Below are 20790 nucleotides of genomic sequence, written 5' to 3'. Positions count from 1 at the left end.
TGCCACTAACAGATCGTTTCGCGGAATTATCGCTCCGGTTCCTCATCCGCTGTGAGGTTCTCAATCCATTGGTCATTGACAACTTCGAGAAGCTGCTCGAACAAAACCCTCAATCTCGATTCATGAGTATTTACCACTGGTACATAACGCTGGAGGTAAGCCCTTCTTCGGTAGATACCAATCGTGCTAACTTCTTAGACTCTTACAGTTCCTCTGTTACTTTTGATCTGTCCATGAAGCAGGAGGTTCATGGAATACCAGACTTTCTGTGTGCGGAGGTCATACCTCCATTATTTGCAAGCAAATACGGGCACGCCAGTGATGAGAGAAGCTTTTTTACAGACGGGTCGAAAATTGATGACTCCACTGGTTTCGGTGCTTTCAACGTTTTTCATAGCGTCTACTTTAAGCTCAAAGAGCCTTGTTCCGTGTATACTGCTGAGCTAGCAGCTATACACCATTCATTCGAGCAAATCGCATCCCTACCTCCTGACCACTTTTTCATCTTCACCGACAGTCTAAGTTCCTTAGAGGCTGTTCGGTCAATGAAACCGGTTAAGCACTCAGCGTATCTTCTGAATGGGATACGGAAAGCTTTGAGTGCCTTATCACAACGGTCTTACACAATCACCATGGCTTGGGTCCCTTCTCATTGCTCGATCCCGGGAAATGAGAAAGCGGACTCTTTGGCTAAGGTGGGCGCTATGGAAGGTGATATTTACGATCGGAAAATCACCTTCGATGAATTTTTCACATTAGTTCGTCAGGAAACCTTGAACAGCTGGCAACAGAAATGGACAAATGGGGAGTTGGGTAGATGGCTGTATTCAATTCGCCCGCAGGTGTCGAAGCGTCCATGGATCAAAAAATTGAATATGGGACGAGACTTTATTCGAACCATGTGTCGTCTAATGTCCAATCACTACACTCTAAATGCACATCTTTTCAGAGTGGGGCTCTCGGAAGGAAATCTCTGTGTTTGCGGCGAGGATTATCAGGACATCGATCATGTCGTGTGGGCGTGCGAGGAGCATCGTGGCCCCAGATCTGCGCTAACTGAACATCTCCGGGTCCGAGGAAAACAACCAAAGCCTATTAGGTAAGTGTTGTCGGGCCTTGATCTCGAGTACATGTCCCTGGTCCACCAATTTTTTAAAGTTGCTGATGTAAAACTGTAATCATTGTCTGCCCATTCCCTTGTCTGTCGTAAATTCATATCGAATGTCTTCCTCTTGTTGTACATTTCCATGTCTGTCGTTAATCGCTTCCGTATGTCTTCCTCTCGTCGTTGTCTCCCAAAAAAGTTTGTTTGTCCCGTTACAGATGTAAAAATGCGAGGAATGTCAACTTTGTGAACATCAGCATCGTAATTACTTAAGCACCCTAAAATCCTTTCCTTTCCTACTGTATTATTGTATTCCCTAACCTCGACTAAACCGCGAGTTTTTCGGTTCCCCAAAACTAACACTATGTATAAGAATCAAGAAATGTATTGTTAAACTTGATTTCGGCTCCGTAACGCTTCACGGCAAATGAGCCTTCCAAATAAACGAAAGATTAAAAAAAAAAATAATGCAAAATAACGGGATGAAAAGTTAACATGGTGGCCACTGAAATTCTATTTTCAAATTCCCGGTTTTTTCCCGCTTTTCCCGATAAATTTTGTCAAATTTTCCCGGTTTTTATTTAACTTGAAAAAATAGGGTAAGAGTTTTTGGACCTTAACTAGGTGTTTTATTTTTTGACCATACCGAAGTTTAGTTTTATAATTTGTAATAATAGCAACTGATAATTTGTAACGAACTTTTGAAATAAATATATTTAATTACCAACAACGTGTTATGAGGAATGCATAAAATCAACAGACACATTGAAATTGTGAGCCTCGTGACCATGAAGTGGACATTTAATCAATATGGTAATACCACATTAGCACCTGATTACAATGGTTTGAATCTTTTGTTAGTTCCAAAACGTATTTTTTTGTTGGTTGCGAAACTTTTGTAAGCTTCTGACAGAACCAATTGACATTGCATGCCAGTCAATTAAGGTTCTTTCTTCTTAGAGCATAATGTTCACAAAAAGCAGTGAAAATAGTATCATATGGTACAGCCGATTTTTTTTTCAAATGTTTACATAATTATGAAACAATTAATTTGAATACAGATTTAACCCGAAGACCCAAATTTTTGTTTTCGATCAAAATCATTATTTTGTTTTTTTAAATAAATGTAAGCACATTTTGGGCAATCAAAACATTCGATTCATAATTTATTCGGCTTTACATTTTAAATTTCTAGAATTTTGTTTTTTTCCGGTCTTCTATGCATTAAATTAAAATCTTGAATCTATTATTAGGAAGTTTAAACGTTCTTGGAATATTGGAATATTGCAATTTTCAAAGTTTTGGAACATATTCCTTATTTTTCGAGAAATAAGTTAAAACATATGTTATAGAATATTTTTCATCATCTAAAAATACTTAACTGTAATACTTTAAAATATAACAGACTAAATCACGAAGACATTTTTTTATTATTTGTAGAATTTTTGAATATAATTTCAAACAACAAACAACTCTTGATTATGTATCAAAATATATATTATTCACCATATTTATTTTTTATTTCAAATTCTGTGCAATTGAAAATTGCTAAAATAATAATAGAAGTATTTTCGTCTTAAGACGAGCTTGGAGATTAGAAGAGTAACTTCAAGATGAATATTTTCATTTAAAAGAATGAAAATTTCGATATTCGATTCTAAGCTTGCCTCGTAACTGCGTGATGAATTTCTAAAACATAAAAATTCGCAATAATAAATATAAAAAAATTGCCTTGTAACACAATATCCATGATATATGTCGGTAGAAATTGATATCAAAATGATCTAGTGACAACGCAAACTGGATTTGAAAAAAAATCTACTTAATTAGGTATCAAACACCATGTACTGAAATTAAATAATTCAGTCAGAATTCGACTGAGTAATGAACATTGAAAAGTTTTTTGCCTTTTTGCCTTTCTCGTACAACTAAGTTGTACGTATTGTACGTAGTTGTACGTACAACTAAGTTGTATTTCACTCCGCAAACGAACTTTTTATAGAAGCCTCTGAGACCCATAGTATTATATACCAATCGACTCAGCTCGACGAGCTGAGCACATGTCTGTCTGTCCGTGTGTATGTATGTGTGTATGTGTGTGTGTATGTGTGTGCACAGAAGCTATGAAAAACATTAGGCAACTTTTCGTACAGTAATCTTTAACCGATTTTCTCGCAAAAAGTTTCATTCGACAGGGGACAAAGCCTTGTTGATCACTATTGAATTTTAGAACGATCGGTCATTGCGTTTAAAAGTTATGAAGAAAATGGTACATCGGATCATATAAACCCCATATAAGGTTGGTGTCTTAACTAAATGCGAGAAAGGCACCACCAACGCTAGGTGGATTAATCTGGGTTTTTTTCTTATATCAACATCATTGAAAAGAATTTTGAATGTAATTTGACGAAAATTATTTTTTTTCCCGGTACATGTCCTGAATTCCCGGTTTTTCCCGCTTTTTTCCCGGTGACTTCAATTTTCCGTCTTTTTCCCGCTTTTCCCGTTTTTCCCGGTTCGGTGGCCACCCTGAGTTAACAACAACATTGTCTTCTTTTTTGTTGCTGACAAAAATTTTCGGATCTTTGTCATTATTATTGTCGCGCTTATCTTTTTCTAAAGTGCTGCGGCGATCTTACACTCGCAGGCTCGACTGCGAAGGTAAACGTCAAGATAGCCGCCGTGTTAAAAGATAGGCAGAATTTTCCCGCTCAAAACAAAACCACGTGCTTTTCGCGAAATGACAGCAGTGTTCGATTGTATTAGTGAGATGCAACTGGAGTCACTGAGTACATGGAGAGTGTTTATCATGGCAAGTGCATACGGTGGGTGAGATTTTAGTGCTGTCCAATGAGAGCTTGAAGTAGCTCGAAGTTTCTCCCTGTCCTTCTCATGCCCATTTGTTGACAAAAAAGAACGAGCAGGACGGAAACAACTTCAAGCTACTTCAAGCTGCTCATTGGACAGCACTTTTCATTGACTCTGTTGTGTTTAGTGATCGTTGCGGTTACCTGAGAAGCAACCAGCAGGAAACCGCGGTATTCTATTTTATCTCGAGATGCATAATATCTCCGACAAAAACAAAGCTTTGTCGTTGGTTCTCTTTTGTCGCTTGTTTCGCAAGCACATTTCAGAAAAATTTATTCCCTGATCCTGATTGATCCTGATTCCCCAAATAAACTTTATGTGTGGTCTCGTATTAGAAATTATTTAATTTATGTGTGGTTCTATACCGATTATATACCGCTTTTTATACCGATTATATACCGCTTTTTTCACCGAAGTTGGATTTTTCCAGATACAGACAACTTTCCCAACTTCGGAAGTAGTGCGCTGGATTCGCCTAAAGATGCGCTAAACAACGCATCAATTAGTTTGACAAATAAAACTTCGGAAGAAAGTTCGGTTCGGAAGTCGGTTCGGAAATCCCGGAAGCCGACAATATCATGTACACCCGATTCTGTTTTACACGATTTTTTTTACACGGCCGTGTAAAAAAAATCCCATACAAATTTTTTGCAAAGTTGCACCATTTTGCATGATTCGTCGAGAAATCATAAAACTTTTTTTAAACGGATTTTCAAATTTTGAACTGAAAACTTTTTTTACACGGACGGAACGCATCCCCCGTGTAAAAAAAAGAATTGGGTGTACTTCGTCTTTAACGTATTGATGACTAGTCAGATCCGCATTGCTTCCCTCTTCAGTATGATGTAGGTTTCTTCCATCTTCCATCTACGTGCCATAATATCAACGTCGTCGGCGGAACCAAATATCTGAAAGGACTTCGTGAAAATCGTACCACTCGTGTCAATCCCTGCCCATGGTCCGAGCAAAGGCAGATAACTGAAATGATATTAAACTGATAACACGCTAAGTTATCCTTATTATCATTTTGATATTTAGTTATCATCTTCTTCTTCTTCTCATTGGCATTACATCCCCACACTGGGACAGAGCCGCCTCGCAGCTTAGTGTTCATTAAGCACTTCCACAGTTATTAACTGCGAGGATTCTAAGCCAGGCTACCATTTTTGCATTCGTATATCATGAGGCTAGCACGATGATACTTTTATACCCAGGGAAGTCGAGACAATTTCCAATCCGAAAAAATTGCCTAGACCGGCTTCGGGAATCGAACCCAGCCACCCTCAGCATGGTCTTGCTTTGTAGCCGCGCGTCTTACCGCACGGCTAAGGAGGAGGAGTTAACAATCATGTGATTAACTGATAACTGAATAATAACAAATTTTATTATCAATACAAATTTTCCATTTTCTTCATAATTTCGCGTCGTTCAGGTATCGTGCTAAGCATTCTATTCTTGTAAACAAACTAACTTATGGAAACATCTTCCCTAGGGACATATTTTATGGTGAATGGTCATCCCAATATGTTCAACACGAGGTAAAACTTTACCAAAAAAAACTGCGATTCTTTCTTTAAACAGATTTACCATGCACAATAGGATTAATATTAATCCAGCTTTCCATTCTCACCATAATGGTGAATGTTATAAAAAGTGTAACAAGACCTGTTTCCAAACACTGAACTGAAATTTTCGTTTAAGCAGACGATTATTTTCACCGTTACCAACGATATCTATTGATTTTATTTATTTCTCTGTCAACCAAGCAATTTACGCAAGAGTTCAAGTTTTCTTATTTGTTTTATACTATGCTTATTAACTGAGCTTTTATTTCAGGTGTCGTTGAATAATAAAATATGAATGTACCTGAGAACCAATTCAACTACAAATTAGTACTTAACATGGCCTTGCAACAAGCCTTGCAACATATGATCCAAGACTAGGACCAAGAGAATGTGCTCATTCAGAAATGTTGAACACTCTTGACTAACCGCCTACTTTGTATGACAACGTCTATATATAAAAATGAGTTTGCATTTGCTTTTAGGCAATATAATTTACGGACGGCAATATAATTCGTCTTTGGATCCGCAGTGTTCATATATATGAGGAAGCGGAAAATTTTACTGGGAATGCCGGATAATCAAGATATTGCAACGATCTGGTGTGATTTGGAGAAAACAATCATGCTCGCAATAAAGTCGAATAAGAGTGCGGCACTGCAAAATTCTCAACTATTAACAGTTTGAACCTAGGTTTAAACGCAAAATACAAACCCAAGATCTTTATCTACAATCAAACCTCCATGAGTCGATAGTTAAGGGACGGTTGCTCCATGAAAACATCTAGATATGGAAAAGAAAATCATTTCATCACAGTAACCCATAATAAAACAATGGAGTATGGTATGGAAAATGGAAAAAAATTGCTTCCATGAGTCGATATCGAATCATAGAACATCGACTCCTGGAGGTTAGACTGTACATAAGTAAGAATGAGTTGAGGTTTCTGTTCTCTCGATTTAACTAGCAAAAGGATATTCTCCAAATAGCAAACTTTTTTCATGGATTAATTCTTCCAGGGATCAGCAGTGTTTATATATGCATATGAAAACATGGAACGTTTCACTGCGTAATTACAAAGTTGTTGCTAGCAACCTAATGATTTACAGTTAGTGAAAAGACTAAACTGAGCAAGGTCGGGAACGATTGCCTTGTATTCATATATTTATTTATTTGTTAACTGAAAGTATTCAATAAAAAGACGATGAACTGTATATGTCCTATTTGATCGCCGGTTTGCTATTTTGAATTAAATTCGGTTAACATTTTTGTTATGTTGACTGGTAATTCAACCAAAATGATAACAATTCTAGTTATCAATATAACTGGATAATAAAGTTTGTTATTAATAAGTTATTCTGTTTTGCACTAATTGTATGGAAATTTCTTCAATTCGATTACATAACTTCTGTGAAAATACCTTCAGCAACATTTCCCATTGAGCTTATGAACTATAAGACTGCATAAGAAATTTTGCAACTAACTAAACGGGTCGTCAGGCCTGCAGGAATACGATTTTATTTGCAAATGACAAATGATGCCTAGTTTGCACAGATAATGCGACTCGATATAATCGGCAAAGACCTAGGCGACGAATACAGGATCACGATTGGAAGCTTGGAATATGGAATTGCAAGTCGCTAGGTTTCGCAGGTTGCGACAGGATGATCTACGATGAATTACATCCCCGCAACTTCGACGTCGTGGCGCTGCAGGAAATTTGCTGGACAGGACAGAAAGTGTGGAAAAGCGGGCATCGAGCGGCTACCTTCTACCAAAGCTGTGGCACCACCAACGAGCTGGGAACCGGCTTCATAGTGCTGGGTAAGATGCGCCAACGCGTGATTGGGTGGCAGCCAATCAACGCAAGGATGTGCAAGCTGAGGATTAAAGGCCGTTTCTTCAACTATAGCATCATCAACGTGCACTGCCCACACGAAGGGAGACCCGACGACGAGAAAGAAGCGTTCTACGCACAGCTGGAGCAGACATACGATGGATGCCCACTGCGGGACGTTAAAATCGTCATCGGTGACATGAACGCACAGGTAGGAAGGGAGGAAATGTATAGACCGGTCATCGGACCGGATAGTCTGCACACCGTAGCGAATGATAACGGCCAACGATGTATAAACTTCGCAGCCTCCCGCGGAATGGTAGTCCAAAGCACCTTCTTTCCCCGCAAAAATATCCACAAGGCCACATGGTGATCACCTAACCAAGAAACGGAAAACCAAATCGACCACGTTCTAATCGACGGTAAATTCTTCTCCGACATCACGAACGTCCGCACTTACCGCAGTGCGAATATTGAATCCGACCACTACCTCGTTGCGGTATGCCTGCGCTCAAAACTCTCGACGGTGTACAACACGCGTCGAAGTCGGACGCCGCGGCTTAACATTGGGCGGCTACAAGACGGTAGACTAGCCCAAGAATACGCGCAGCAGCTGGAAGTGGCACTTCCAACGGAAGAGCAGCTAGGCGCAGCGTCTCTTGAAGATGGCTGGAGAGATATTCGATCCGCCATTGGTAGCACCGTAACCGCTGCACTTGGCACGGTGGCACCGGATCAGAGAAACGACTGGTATGACGGCGAATGTGAGCAGTTAGTGGAAGAGAAGAATGCAGCATGGGCGAGATTGCTGCAACACCGCACGAGGGCGAACGAGGCACGATATAAACAGGCGCGGAACAGACAAAACTCGATTTTCCGGAGGAAAAAGCGCCAGCAGGAAGATCGAGACCGTGAAGAAACGGAGCAACTGTACCGCGCTAATAACACACGAAAGTTCTATGAGAAGTTAAACCGTTCACGTAAGGGCCACGTGCCACAGCCCGATATGTGTAAGGACATAAACGGGAACCTTCTTACGAACGAGCGTGAGGTGATCCAAAGGTGGCGGTAGCACTACGAAGAACACCTGAATGGCGATGTGGCAGACGAAGATGGCGGTATGGTGATGGACCTGGGAGAACGCGCGCAGGACATAATTCTACCGGCTCCGGATCTCCAGAAAATCCAGGAAGAGATTGGCCGGCTCAAGAACAACAAAGCCCCTGGGGTTGACCAACTACCAGGAGAGCTATTTAAACACGGTGGTGAGGCACTGGCTAGAGCGCTGCACTGGGTCATTACCAAGATTTGGGAGGAGGAAGTTTTGCCGCAGGAGTGGATGGAAGGTGTCGTGTGTCCCATCTACAAAAGGGCGATAAGCTGGATTGTAGCAACTACCGCGCAATCACATTGCTGAACGCCGCCTACAAGGTACTCTCCCAAATTTTATGCCGTCGACTAGCACCAACTGCAAGGGAGTTCGTGGGGCAGTACCAGGCGGGTTTTATGGGCGAACGCTCCACCACGGACCAGGTGTTTGCCATTCGCCAAGTACTGCAGAAATGCCGCGAATACAACGTGCCCACACATCATCTATTCATCGACTTCAAAGCCGCATATGATACAATCGATCGGGACCAGCTATGGCAGCTAATGCACGAACACGGTTTTCCGGATAAACTGACACGGTTGATCAAAGCGACGATGGATCGGGTGATGTGCGTAGTTCGAGTTTCAGGGGCATTCTCGAGTCCCTTCGAAACCCGCAGAGGGTTACGGCAAGGTGATGGTCTTTCGTGTTTGCTATTCAACATCGCTTTGGAAGGTGTAATACGAAGAGCAGAGATTAACACGAGTGGTACAATTTTCAATAAGTCCGTCCAGCTATTTGGTTTCGCCGACGACATAGATATTATGGCACGTAACTTTGAGAAGATGGAGGAAGCCTACATCAGACTGAAGAGGGAAGCTAAGCGGATCGGACTAGTCATCAACACGTCGAAGACGAAGTACATGATAGGAAGAGGTTCAAGAGAAGACAATGTGAGCCACCCACCGCGAGTTTGCATCGGTGGTGACGAAATCGAGGTGGTAGAAGAATTTGTGTACTTGGGCTCACTGGTGACTGCCGAAAATAACACCAGCAGAGAAATTCGAAGACGCATAGTGGCTGGAAATCGTACGTACTTTGGACTCCGCAAGACGCTCCGATCGAATAGAGTTCGCCGCCGTACCAAACTGACAATCTACAAAACGCTAATTAGACCGGTAGTCCTCTACGGACACGAGACCTGGACGATGCTCGTGGAGGACCAACGCGCACTTGGAGTTTTCGAAAGGAAAGTGCTGCGTACCATCTATGGTGGGGTGCAGATGGCGGACGGTACGTGGAGGAGGCGAATGAACCACGAGTTGCATCAGCTGTTGGGAGAACCATCCATCGTTCACACCGCGAAAATCGGACGACGGCGATGGGCCGGGCACGTAGCCAGAATGTCGGACAGTAACCCGGTGAAAATGGTTCTCGACAACGATCCGACGGGCACAAGAAGGCGAGGTGCGCAGCGGGCAAGGTGGATCGATCAGGTGGAAGATGACTTGCGGACCCTCCGTAGACTGCGTGGTAGCGACGTGTAGCCATGGACCGAGCCGAATGGAGAAGACTCTTATATACCGCACAGGCCACTTCGGCCTTAGTCTGAATAAATAATAATAATCTGTTTTGCACTCAGCCGACATTTATTTACATATAATGGTCATGGCATCATGATTTGATTATAAATAGTCATCAGTAAATGCAAGATTGTAGAAAGCTTAGTGCTCTTCTCTTCTGCTCCTGAAGAAATCGTAATTGGATGAGTGCCAAGAGACGAGGCCGTACAATCACTCGATTCGAGTTCGAGTCTCAATGAATGCCAATATTTTTTCCATTGCGTAATTAAGTCGGCAAAGAAGATTTAACTATTTTGGTCGATAAAACAGTGATGGCTGATAATTAAATGATAACTAAATAAGTTATTTTGAGTAAATAGCATGTATAACAAAATGTGTTATCAACTTGGTATCAGTGATAACTTAATTTGTTTTCATTTAAATATTTCACACACAAAATTCTGGTATCATTTTTGTTATGTTGGCTGTTAATTCAGCCAAAATTAAAACAAGTTCAGTTATCAAAATGTCCGATAACCGGATAATAGAATTTGTTATCAATTAGTTAATTCATCTTTGCTCGAGATACCTATGATATTACTGCCTCTAAAGCGATGTTGAATAGCAAACACGAACCCGTACCCCTTTAGGCGTTTCGAAGGGACCCGCGAATGTCCCTGAAACTCTAACTACTCACATCACCCGATCCATCGTCGCCTTGAACAACCGTATCAGTTTATCCGGAAATCCGTGTTCGTGTATTAGCTGACATAGGGCACTACACGGACGAATCTCTATCTCTTTGGTACTTCATGAAATTTGACGTTCACTGGCCTTGTTGTTTTCTAATTTCTTTGCAGCGAAAAAGGGACAAAGCAGTCCGTGCAGTGCCCTATAGCTGGTCCCGATCGATTGTATCATATGCGGCATTGGTTTAGGGTCATTTGGCCGAATACCGTTTGGCCGAATGACGTTTGGCCGAATGACGTTTGGCCGAATACCGTTTGGCCGAATGACGTTTGGCCGAGTGTCGAATGCCATTTGGCCGAATAGTTGGAATACGTCTCCTTACGAAGTGAGAAGTGAGTAATGAGAAGAAAGAAGGAAGAAGGAAGAAGGAAGACGGAAGAAGGAAGAATGAAGAATGAAGAAGGAATAAGGGTGAAGGAAGAAGGCAGAAAGAAGGCAGAAAGAAGAAGGAAGAAGGAAGAAAGAAGAAGTAAGAAGAAGGGATAAGGAAGAAGAAAGAAATAAGAAGGAAGATGGAAGCAGGATTTAGCAACAAGGGTAAAAGAAGAAGGAAGAAGGGTGAAGGAAGTAGGAAAAGGTAAGAAGAAAGAAGAAGGAAAAAAGAAAAGGAAGACCAAAGAAAGAAGAAAGAAAGAAGAAAGAAGAAGGCAAAAAAAGGAAGCAGGAAGAAGAAAGAAAGAAAAGGAAGAAGGTAGAAGGAAGAAATAATAAGGAAGTAGGAAGGAGAAAGAAAGAAGTAAGATGAATGGATAAAGAAGAAGCAAGAAGGAAGAACGAAGATGGAAGAAGAAAGAACGAAAAAAGAAGAATGAAGAAGGAAGAAGAAAGAAGGAAGAGAGAAGAAGGAAGAAAAACGAAGGAGGAAGGAAGAAGGAAGACAGAAGGAAAATATTGATTATTATCGTCTTTATTTAAGAGGTTTTCAGCCCTTGGCTGGCTCACCTCTGGCAGAAGGAAAATAGAGGACAGAAAAAAGAAGGAATAAGGAGGAAGAAGAACAAGGAAGAAAGAAGAAGAAAGAAGAAAGGAAGTAGGAAAAAGGACCTCTCGCAAAGTGAGGTCAATTTTTTTTAACTATTCGGCCAAACGGCATTCGGCCAAATGGCCTGACACCGCGGCATTGTAGTTGATGAATAGATGTTGTATGAGCAAGTTGTATTCGCGTCATTTCTGCAATACCTGACGTACAACGAAAACCTGTTCCGTGGTAGAGCGTTCGCCCATGAATTCCGCCTGGTACTGCCTCACGAACTCTCTTGCAATTGGTGTTAGCCGGCGGCATAAAATTTGGGAGAGTACCTTGAAGGCGGCGTTCAGTAACCCAAGTAACTAAATGTTCATTTAAAGGTGCGTTTTCGCTTAATCAGCTCAGTTAAGCTGATTACGTTGAATTACATCCCCGCAACTTCAACGTCGTGGCGCTGCAGGAAACTTGCTGAACAGGACAGATAGTGTGGAAAAGCGGGCATCGAGCGGCTACCTTCTATCAAAGCTATGGCACCACCAACGAGCTGGGAACCGGCTGCTGGACAAGATGCGAAAACGCAAGGATGTGCAAGCTAAGGAAAAATACCGTTTCTTCAACTATTGCATCATCGACGTGCACTGCACACACGAAGGGAGACTCAGCGACGAGAAAGAAGCGTTCTACGCACAGCTGGAGTAAACATACGATGGATGCCCACTGCGGGACGTCAAAATCGTCATCGACGACATGAACGCACAGGTAGGAAGGGGGGAATGTATAGACGGGTCATCGGACCGGATAGTCTGCAATCTGCATACCGTATCGAATGATAATGGCCAACGATGCAAAAACTTTGCAGCCTCCTGCGAAATGGTAGTCCGAAGCACCTTCTTTCCCCGCAGCAATATCCACAACGCCACGTTCTGATCGACGGTAACAATTTCTCCGACATTACGAACGTCCGCACGTACCACAGTGCGAATATTGAATCCGACCACTACCTCGTTGCAGTATGCCTGCGCTCATAACTCTCGACGGTTTACAACACGCGTCGAAGTCGAACGCCGCGGCTTTACATTGGACGACTACGAAGAACACCTGAATGGTGATGTGGCGGACAAAAATGGCGGCATGATGACGAACCTGAGAGACGGCCTTTCTTAGCCTGTGGTAAGATGCGCTGCTACAAAGCAAGACCATGCTGAAGGTGGCTGAGTTCGATTCCCGGTCCTGTCTAGGAAATTTTCAGGTTAGAAATTTTCTCGATATCCCTGTGCATAAATGTATTATAAATGGCTGCGAGGCGGCAATATCCCAGTGGGGGATGTAATGCCAACAAAAAAAAAGGATCTCCAGGAAATTCAAGAGGAGATTGACCGGCTGAAAACAACAAAGCCCAGCTAAACTATTAAAACACGGTGGTGAGGCACTGGGACAATACCAAGATTTCGGAGGAGAAGGTTTTGCCGCAGGACTGGATGGACGGTGTCGTATGTCCCATTTACAAAAAGGACGATGAGCTGGATTGTAGCAACTACCGCGCAATCACATTGCTGAACGCCGCCTACAAGGTACTTTCCCAAATTGTATGCCGTCGACTGATAGGGAGAGGTTCAAGAGAAGACAATGTGTGTCACCACAGCGGCTCACTGGTGGCTGCCAAAAATTACACCAGCAAAGAAATTCGGAGACGCATGCCAATATAATCAAGCTTTGCCATACTTACCATCGAACAGTACATCTTGATAGTGAACCGAATTCTTTTCCAAGTTTTCAACTTCCTGTTTGGCCCATTGATCACGCATCTCACGGAACCGTTCTCCGATGGTATCCTCCGTGATGGCCATGGACGGTATAGGTCCAATAACATCCCCTTCTTCATCATCCTTCCCACTTTCGTCTCTCTTGGCATCCCGTGCCAAATCTTTGTCTTTCCGCAAGCAATCTCCTAAGTCCTGTCTCTTACACTTGCGACTACGGCCTAAGAAATCCGTATATTCGACCCTAGCAAAGCAACAAAATCAATGTAGGACATTAGAAAAATTGATATTCTGATAATACTGCTTACCAATCTTCATCTAAATTTGAGCTGGAACGTCGCGATTTTTGGATTTCTTCATTATCGGATGACGAATCGTTCGAGCTATGATGGATGTCGTCTGGTATCGGTTTATTGGTTTGCTTTTTTTGATTGAACAATACTAAGCAGTTCTCATCGCTATTAAGCGCTCCTCCAGAAGCAACCATACGATCATAATACCTAGCTTTAGATTGCAAAATCTTCTTTGAGCGGTTCAGTTCAGCCGAATCTTCCAACTCAATTGGTTCCTCTTTACGGTTACGAACGGCGGTAGATTTATTTCGATCAGCAGATGTTAAGGTTTTATCTGGTTTATGCACTTTTTTCGGCACGAAATCGTCAATCGAGGTCAATGCTTTGGCGCGGGATATTTCCTCCTGCTTACGAAGCAACTCTGCCTTCAAGCTGAGAAACTGTTAAGAAAACCACAACATTATGATCCAATTCACAGCATTTTTGATGAATGGTACTTACCGAAGATTTATCAATGTCTATCTTTCTATTCGGATCATTCATAATGATTAGCAGACAGATATTTTCATAATTATTTATGATAAAATAAAATTTACAGCAGAACCTTTTAAGTAACAGAGCAGAGAGCTTGCTGACGTTTGATCATCTTTCTCTTGTACGCGCACAGAATGGATAGGATTTGTTTTCATCGGAAAACGCTTCCGAATCGTTTTCCGATGTAAACAATAATTCAATACCAAATTTTCAAAACGACTTATCTGCCTTTGTAAACAAAGATTCAAACATTGATTTAACGTATCTGATAGCACTCCCACGCAAACCAACACCATCAACAGGTAGTCAAAGCCTTCACCTACGTATTGATGGTGTTGATTTGCGTGGGAGTGCTATTAGATTCGTTAAATCAACGTTTGAATCTTTGTTTACAAAAGCAGATAAGTCGTTTTGAAAATTTGGTATCGAATTTGTCCTCCATAAGCCATTTTATAAAAAGCTCAAATGACAGGAGACCTAACACTAATATTTACATTTTACAAGGAACATTTGCGAAAATGGAATGAAATGATGATGATGATGACGAAATGATGATGGTTTGCATGCAAATTTACCAAAACAAAGACCGAGCCCTTCACTCAAGATTTCGATCAGCTGTTTGAATCTGTCTCGTAAAATGGCTTATAGACCAATAAGCCATTTTATTGAGATTCTCACGTCCGAATGTGTGAGTGGCGATAAAAGGAAAACAAACACTCCTAGATGGTGCAACTCAGCAAAGATTGGGTAAAAATGAGTATATTTCCATATATTTTTTGACTCTTTTGATATCATTGTGATGACCCGATCATTTTTGAGGTTATGAGCAGAAGGAAAACAAACATGTTTTTACACATGACGAATTGCACATTAGTGTGCGAGCGCTAAACGTCACTCATCTCTATAGAAAGCTCAAATGACAGGAGACCAAATACTAATATTTACATTTTACAAGGGACATTTGCGAAAATGAAATGAAATGATGATGATGATGACGAAATGATGATGGTTTACATGCAAATTTACCAAAACAAAGACCGAGCCCTCCACTCAAAATTTCGATCAGCTGTTCGAATCTGTCTCATAAAATGGCTTATGCAAGATCTTGACTCAGGAGGGTGAAACGCCTGTCATCCGCGGTACAATGGCACTCTACCCAACATCGTTTTTGGTACTTCTTGTTTTTGGTACCCAGTTTCTGTGTAGTATACCCGAATTCAGCGCTCATTTTGGGTGATTGGTTGGTACGCAGTTAGTGCTAATTATCGGCAATTAACTTCTCCTGGCGAAAACTTGTAATTGGTTGAGGTACATCGAGCCTTTTGTGTATGTATGGCTTCTTTATGTCGAAAAATAGCTCGTCGGTACTTCCGAAGTTTTGTTATCATGAATCAAACGAAATTAAAACAAAAACATTGTACGCCATATTGAATGAATGGTGGGTAGGCGTATTAGCCTTCTCTTCAGTCCCCTGTCTTGACTTAACCTCAATTATTTGACAGTTCACAGAGCTTGTTTACAAGGTGTTAGAATTAAAATCGATCAGCTGGAAATAAAAATCCGTAATTTTCATACAAAATCATTTTGATCCGAATATTCTAGTGATATGCTTTGATTCCTACCATAAATCAACCACAGCAGACATCAATATTCTTAATTAATCGGAAAAACAGTTTTTCCCGAAGCTGCTCCAGAGACTACACTGTAAATCGACAATACTCATTAAAGAGTAAAAATGACCCATTATTTACTGATATATGGAACTGTCAAAATAATGGGTACATTTATTTTTTTGATAATGTGTATTTTTCCTCCATTCCAAAGTTCAAAGCTACTACCCATTAATGGGTGAAAATAAACTTGTTCACATTGTTGGCAGAACAGAACACAATGGGAGCGGAGGAATCCCGAAAGATTTAGTTGTGAGTATTATTTTCGTTTTAATTAAACTTTTGAAATAAAACTAACTACAAACTGTTTGCTAACAGCTCATGGAGATATTGGAAGTAGATCGCCATCAATTCAGAATGCCGCCGTATAAGTGGGATCGTCGGTTGTAACGACGCTGTTCGGATTTTCCGGGAAGAATGGAACTTCCTAAAAACCTACAAAACCATCAAAGGAACCGACTAGAAGAGTGCGACGGGATGGCAAAAGTTTTGATCCTACGGTGAAAACACTATTCTTAGTACGTTATGGCGTATTTTGTTTATATTTATAGTTTGTATATCCTGGTGCATATATGTTTTCATTGGAATAAAAGCTATGCGAATTACATGCCCCGCTCAATTATTAAATTATATTTACATTTTTTTATGTCAGCGAATGTTATTTTTTAAATAATAAAGAGTGATTTTTACACATTTTCCTGCCAAGCTTTTCACAAATAATGGGTAAAAATTACTCGCTGGTTTGACGTATGAGTGGTTTACTCATTAATGAGTAAACGCTGTTTACTCTTTTAATGAGTTGAACTATTTAACTTCATAATGGGTACTATTTTACCCATTAAAGAGTACTTTGCTGGCACAGTGTAAGCCCCGGTAAACAAGCTCTGTGAACTGTCAACCTACGTCATCATGCACTGGTCTATAATTTTGAAAACAATAAGCCATTTTACGAGACAGATTCAAACAGCTGATCGAAATCTTGAGTGAAGGGCTCGGTCTTTGTTTTGGTAAATTTGCATGCAAACCATCATCATTTCGTCATCATCATCATCATTTCATTCCATTTTCGCAAATGTTCCTTGTAAAATGTAAATATTAGTGTTAGGTCTCCTGTCATTTGAGCTTTTTATAAAATGGCTTATAAAATGAAAACACCAAGCGCAGGGTGGCCAGACTTTCTCTGTATACACGGAGATTTGGGAATACCCATTAAATGTTTTAAAATCACCCACCTTTGGAATATATATGAAGCTGTCAAAAAGGTGGGTGTTTTCAAAATTTGCCAAATGGGTGGAAAGTGCCCATCTTCTAATAGTTCCACTTAGTCCACGAAGTGGGTGTTTTTCAACCGTTTCTGAGTGAAAAAATAGTTGGCAGTTTTTTGTTCAGAATGGCATCTTTAGTATGTTCTGCCCGAGGTTCTGCCCATCTGCTGATTATTAGCATTTTATTATTATTTTTTTCCAAAGGACGAATTCTCTTCTCTAAACAACAAAGGTAAGTAAAATTTTAATGTTTTCACAGTAGAGATAGTTATTAGAATATAGAATCAGTGTAAAGAATCCATTTTAAAAAAGGATCCGGCCTAAATTCATTTTTTTATGTATTTTGCAGATCACTTCGTTATGGATCGTTGAGAAACCTAAGGAGACCTTTAGGAGACCTAAACGATTCAGGATTTGAGCAGCCTGCATGCAGTCGGAACCTCGGCTGGAGCACCGATAGACATCCATGTATAAATATCTATTTTAGTTCATTTGAAGTGATTGTTAGTAAAATAATTAATCATAAGCTTGTGTAATGTTTAACCACAGACAAACAGACATAACACATTGAACATTTACTCATCAAATTCATCGTCGTTCAAACACTAACGACATCTGTTGATTTCAGTTAGTTGGGCAAATCACGAACCAGATGGCGGTAGTGAGCAAACGTCAAACTCGAACAAAAACGATGCACGCGCCACGAGTGATCGATTGGCCAACTAATGATTATTTGAATTGACCAGTAAATCCAGTTTAACATTAAAAGAGATGTAATAAATAAATATTACTCAATACGTTTAATACTGTTAAAAATTTAATTAATCTTTGAAATCAGCGCCGAAATTATTTTACTGTATCCAGCTTTCCACGCTAGCCATAATGGCGACTGCTATAATTAAATCTGACATTAACTGCTTCCGACGCTGGATTGCAATCGACGCTGGAATTGTGTAGCTAAGCAACCAGTTTTACCTTGTTTGTTTACAGAGGGAGGAAAAATCTGTTGGCAAGAAAAAACTGGCGAAATAAAACTAACATTTCAATAGAAACTCGGAGAACTCCTAAAACAAACAACAGAAAGCCAATATGGCAGTTAAAATACATGTAATTTAGGAATCACCTAGCATTAGCAATATAGGGACCATCACGAAGGCATTTTATTTTATTTTTAGTTTATTTTCCTAACGATGAGTATCAGCGGAAAATTGACCGTTAGGAACCCAACATGGCTAATGACGAGATGCCCAAAGATAGATTGCAAGCTGACCTTTGTTAGAGTAGGATGAGGTGACAGAGGATCCTAATACGTGGCCGCCTCGGTGTCAGCTTCAAATAATGTTCCAGTATTTTTGTTATCCCTTATCAGAAGCCCGGCCAACAAGTGTCTAAACTCTAACGGCTACCAGTGCTTTCTCATGTGGTTTTCCGATTCCGTTAAATTCGGAGTATGAATAGCTCAAAAAATTACCAGGACATTATGTGAGAACATTCTAGCAGACTCACTAGTCCACTCTCAAGTCCACTTATCTCTGGCTTTCTTCAGGTCACGATGAAAGCATATCTTTTCGATGCCAGCGAATGTTGAAGAGCTTGTTGTAGTCTTTATTAATCCCTTATCTATGTGTCATTCTTCTTCCGCTCCCACTACGGGCTAGCTGGATACGGCAATTCAATTCTCAAGACGATAGGGATGCAAGTCGTCGTGTATTCCAAGTAGAAGTGTTAATGTGTTAAGCTAACTTATAAATAAACGTGCAGAAGAGTTGAGAAACGAAACTAATAATATTATCTTTCATTCATTAGTATGTACTATTCTTTGCAAGGTTCATTCTTGTGACATCTTGTTACCAGTTAGAAGAAGATTGGCTTTCCTCAACAGCAAACGATGATCCGCCAGGTGACTACATCGGCAATCTCTATCTTTGGTTTATTGACTCTATTTTAGCAATGTACCAACAAAAAGAATTAATCTAAAATTAAGATAGATTCTGAATGTTTGTCAAAAATCATCGTAAAGCATTGTTTGCCGTTAATGGAACTCAACGTGCAGTCAAATGCACATTCTAGCTTCTCCGAGTGTGACTTAAGTATTACTTAAGTGACTTGTATGTATAAGAAACTAGAAATTCGCTAACATGCGATTTTACTCATCAGAAAATGCCATGAAATTTGCTTCGACAAACCAGCACAGTTGGGTGTTTATGTTCAAGTTCCTTTTATCATATCCCCTCGGAAAAACTTGAATCCGAGTGCAAAAACTAAACTAAAATAAGGTACTAGTTGCGTCGAGTGCAAAAGTTAAACTGAAATGGGTTGCGTTACAAGCTAAACAAGAAGAACTTGTACTTTGACTAATTCTTGCGTTTGAATGTCGAATTGTTTTTCTCCCACCTAAAACATAAATGATTCGCCAAATCAAGAAATTGTTTCTTATTATCGCTTGTTACTAGAATTGAATATTCCCCAGTTTTTTTTTTTTTTTTTCATTATATGCAGGCTCACGTAACAATAAATAAACAGTATAATATAGTTGCTAAGATACAACCACCGTCGGGAGCGCCGAAAGCAGTTAAGCGTCGGAAGCAGTTACTGTCAGATTTATTGATAGCAGCCGCCATTATGGCGAACGTGGAAAGCTGGATATGGGTATTTTTCACCCATTTCAAGGAATTTTTCACTGCGAGAAGATGTGTGAAAAATATACATCTATTTTGACGTATAAGCCTTTTTTCCATTCATGGGTAAAGCCACTTTACCCATCTTATGGGTTAGTCTATAGATAGTAGAATCTATAGATGAGCGAATGCATGGATGAGTCGATTTTTTTGCCCGTGCACACGCGCATATGACGTCACAGCCCTTAACGTTTCCATTGAAATCGTGACGTCATGCTCGTTTGGAGACACGTTTGACAGTTCGTTTGGAGACAGAGGATTTATCTTCGCTCATCTATATATTCCACTATCTATAGGTTAGTCCACTTATCTCCAAGGTGGGTGAAAAAACACTCACTTTTGGGTATTCGTATTTCTCCGTGTAGAGATGAGTGACATTTAGCGCTCGCACACTAATGTGCAATTCGTCATGTGTAAAAACATGTGTGTTTTCCTTCTGATCATAACCTCAAAAATGATCGCGAGTCATCTCAATGATTTCAAAAGAGTCAAAAAATATATGGAAATATACTCATTTTTACCCAATCTTTGCTGAGTTGCACCATCTAGGAGTGTTTGTTTTCCTTTTATCGCCACTCACACATTCGGACGTGAGAATCTCAATTCCTACCGATTTTCGACTCACCTACCGATTCACATAAGGGTGCGGCCAGAGTAGACGCGAAAAGCGAAGCGAAGCGAAGCGTCCATACGATTTGACAGCTCCTTATTATTGATTGTTATTCCTTTGTGTGCAATTTTCGCGCCGCGTCGCGTAGACGCGTCTACTCTGGCAGGCACCTAAGAAAAGTTTCAGATTTAAAGACAAAATTTTCAAAACGACTTATCTGCTTTTCAAAACAAAAATTC

The 20790-nt window shown here is 40.4% G+C and overlaps 1 protein-coding gene across 1 annotated transcript in view; it reads right to left on the bottom strand.

The window, feature by feature from the left end:
* LOC134219255 (coiled-coil domain-containing protein 174) overlaps positions 1 to 14482 on the bottom strand; it is an 81590-nt gene extending 67108 nt beyond the window's left edge. The window contains exons 1-3 of the mRNA XM_062697963.1: positions 14296 to 14482; positions 13810 to 14234; positions 13468 to 13745 (exon numbers count right to left, since the gene is read on the bottom strand). Coding sequence (XP_062553947.1) covers positions 13468 to 13745; positions 13810 to 14234; positions 14296 to 14337 — 745 coding nt within the window. The 5' untranslated portion in view covers positions 14338 to 14482. The remainder of the gene's footprint in view (positions 1 to 13467; positions 13746 to 13809; positions 14235 to 14295) is intronic.
* Positions 14483 to 20790: the final 6308 nt, after the last annotated feature.

The sequence above is a fragment of the Armigeres subalbatus genome, chromosome 3, assembly GCF_024139115.2.
Source record: "Armigeres subalbatus isolate Guangzhou_Male chromosome 3, GZ_Asu_2, whole genome shotgun sequence".
Lineage (NCBI taxonomy): Eukaryota > Metazoa > Arthropoda > Insecta > Diptera > Culicidae > Armigeres > Armigeres subalbatus.
Note: the sequence above shows the minus strand (reverse complement) of the source record. Positions and strands in the feature narration are given on the sequence as shown.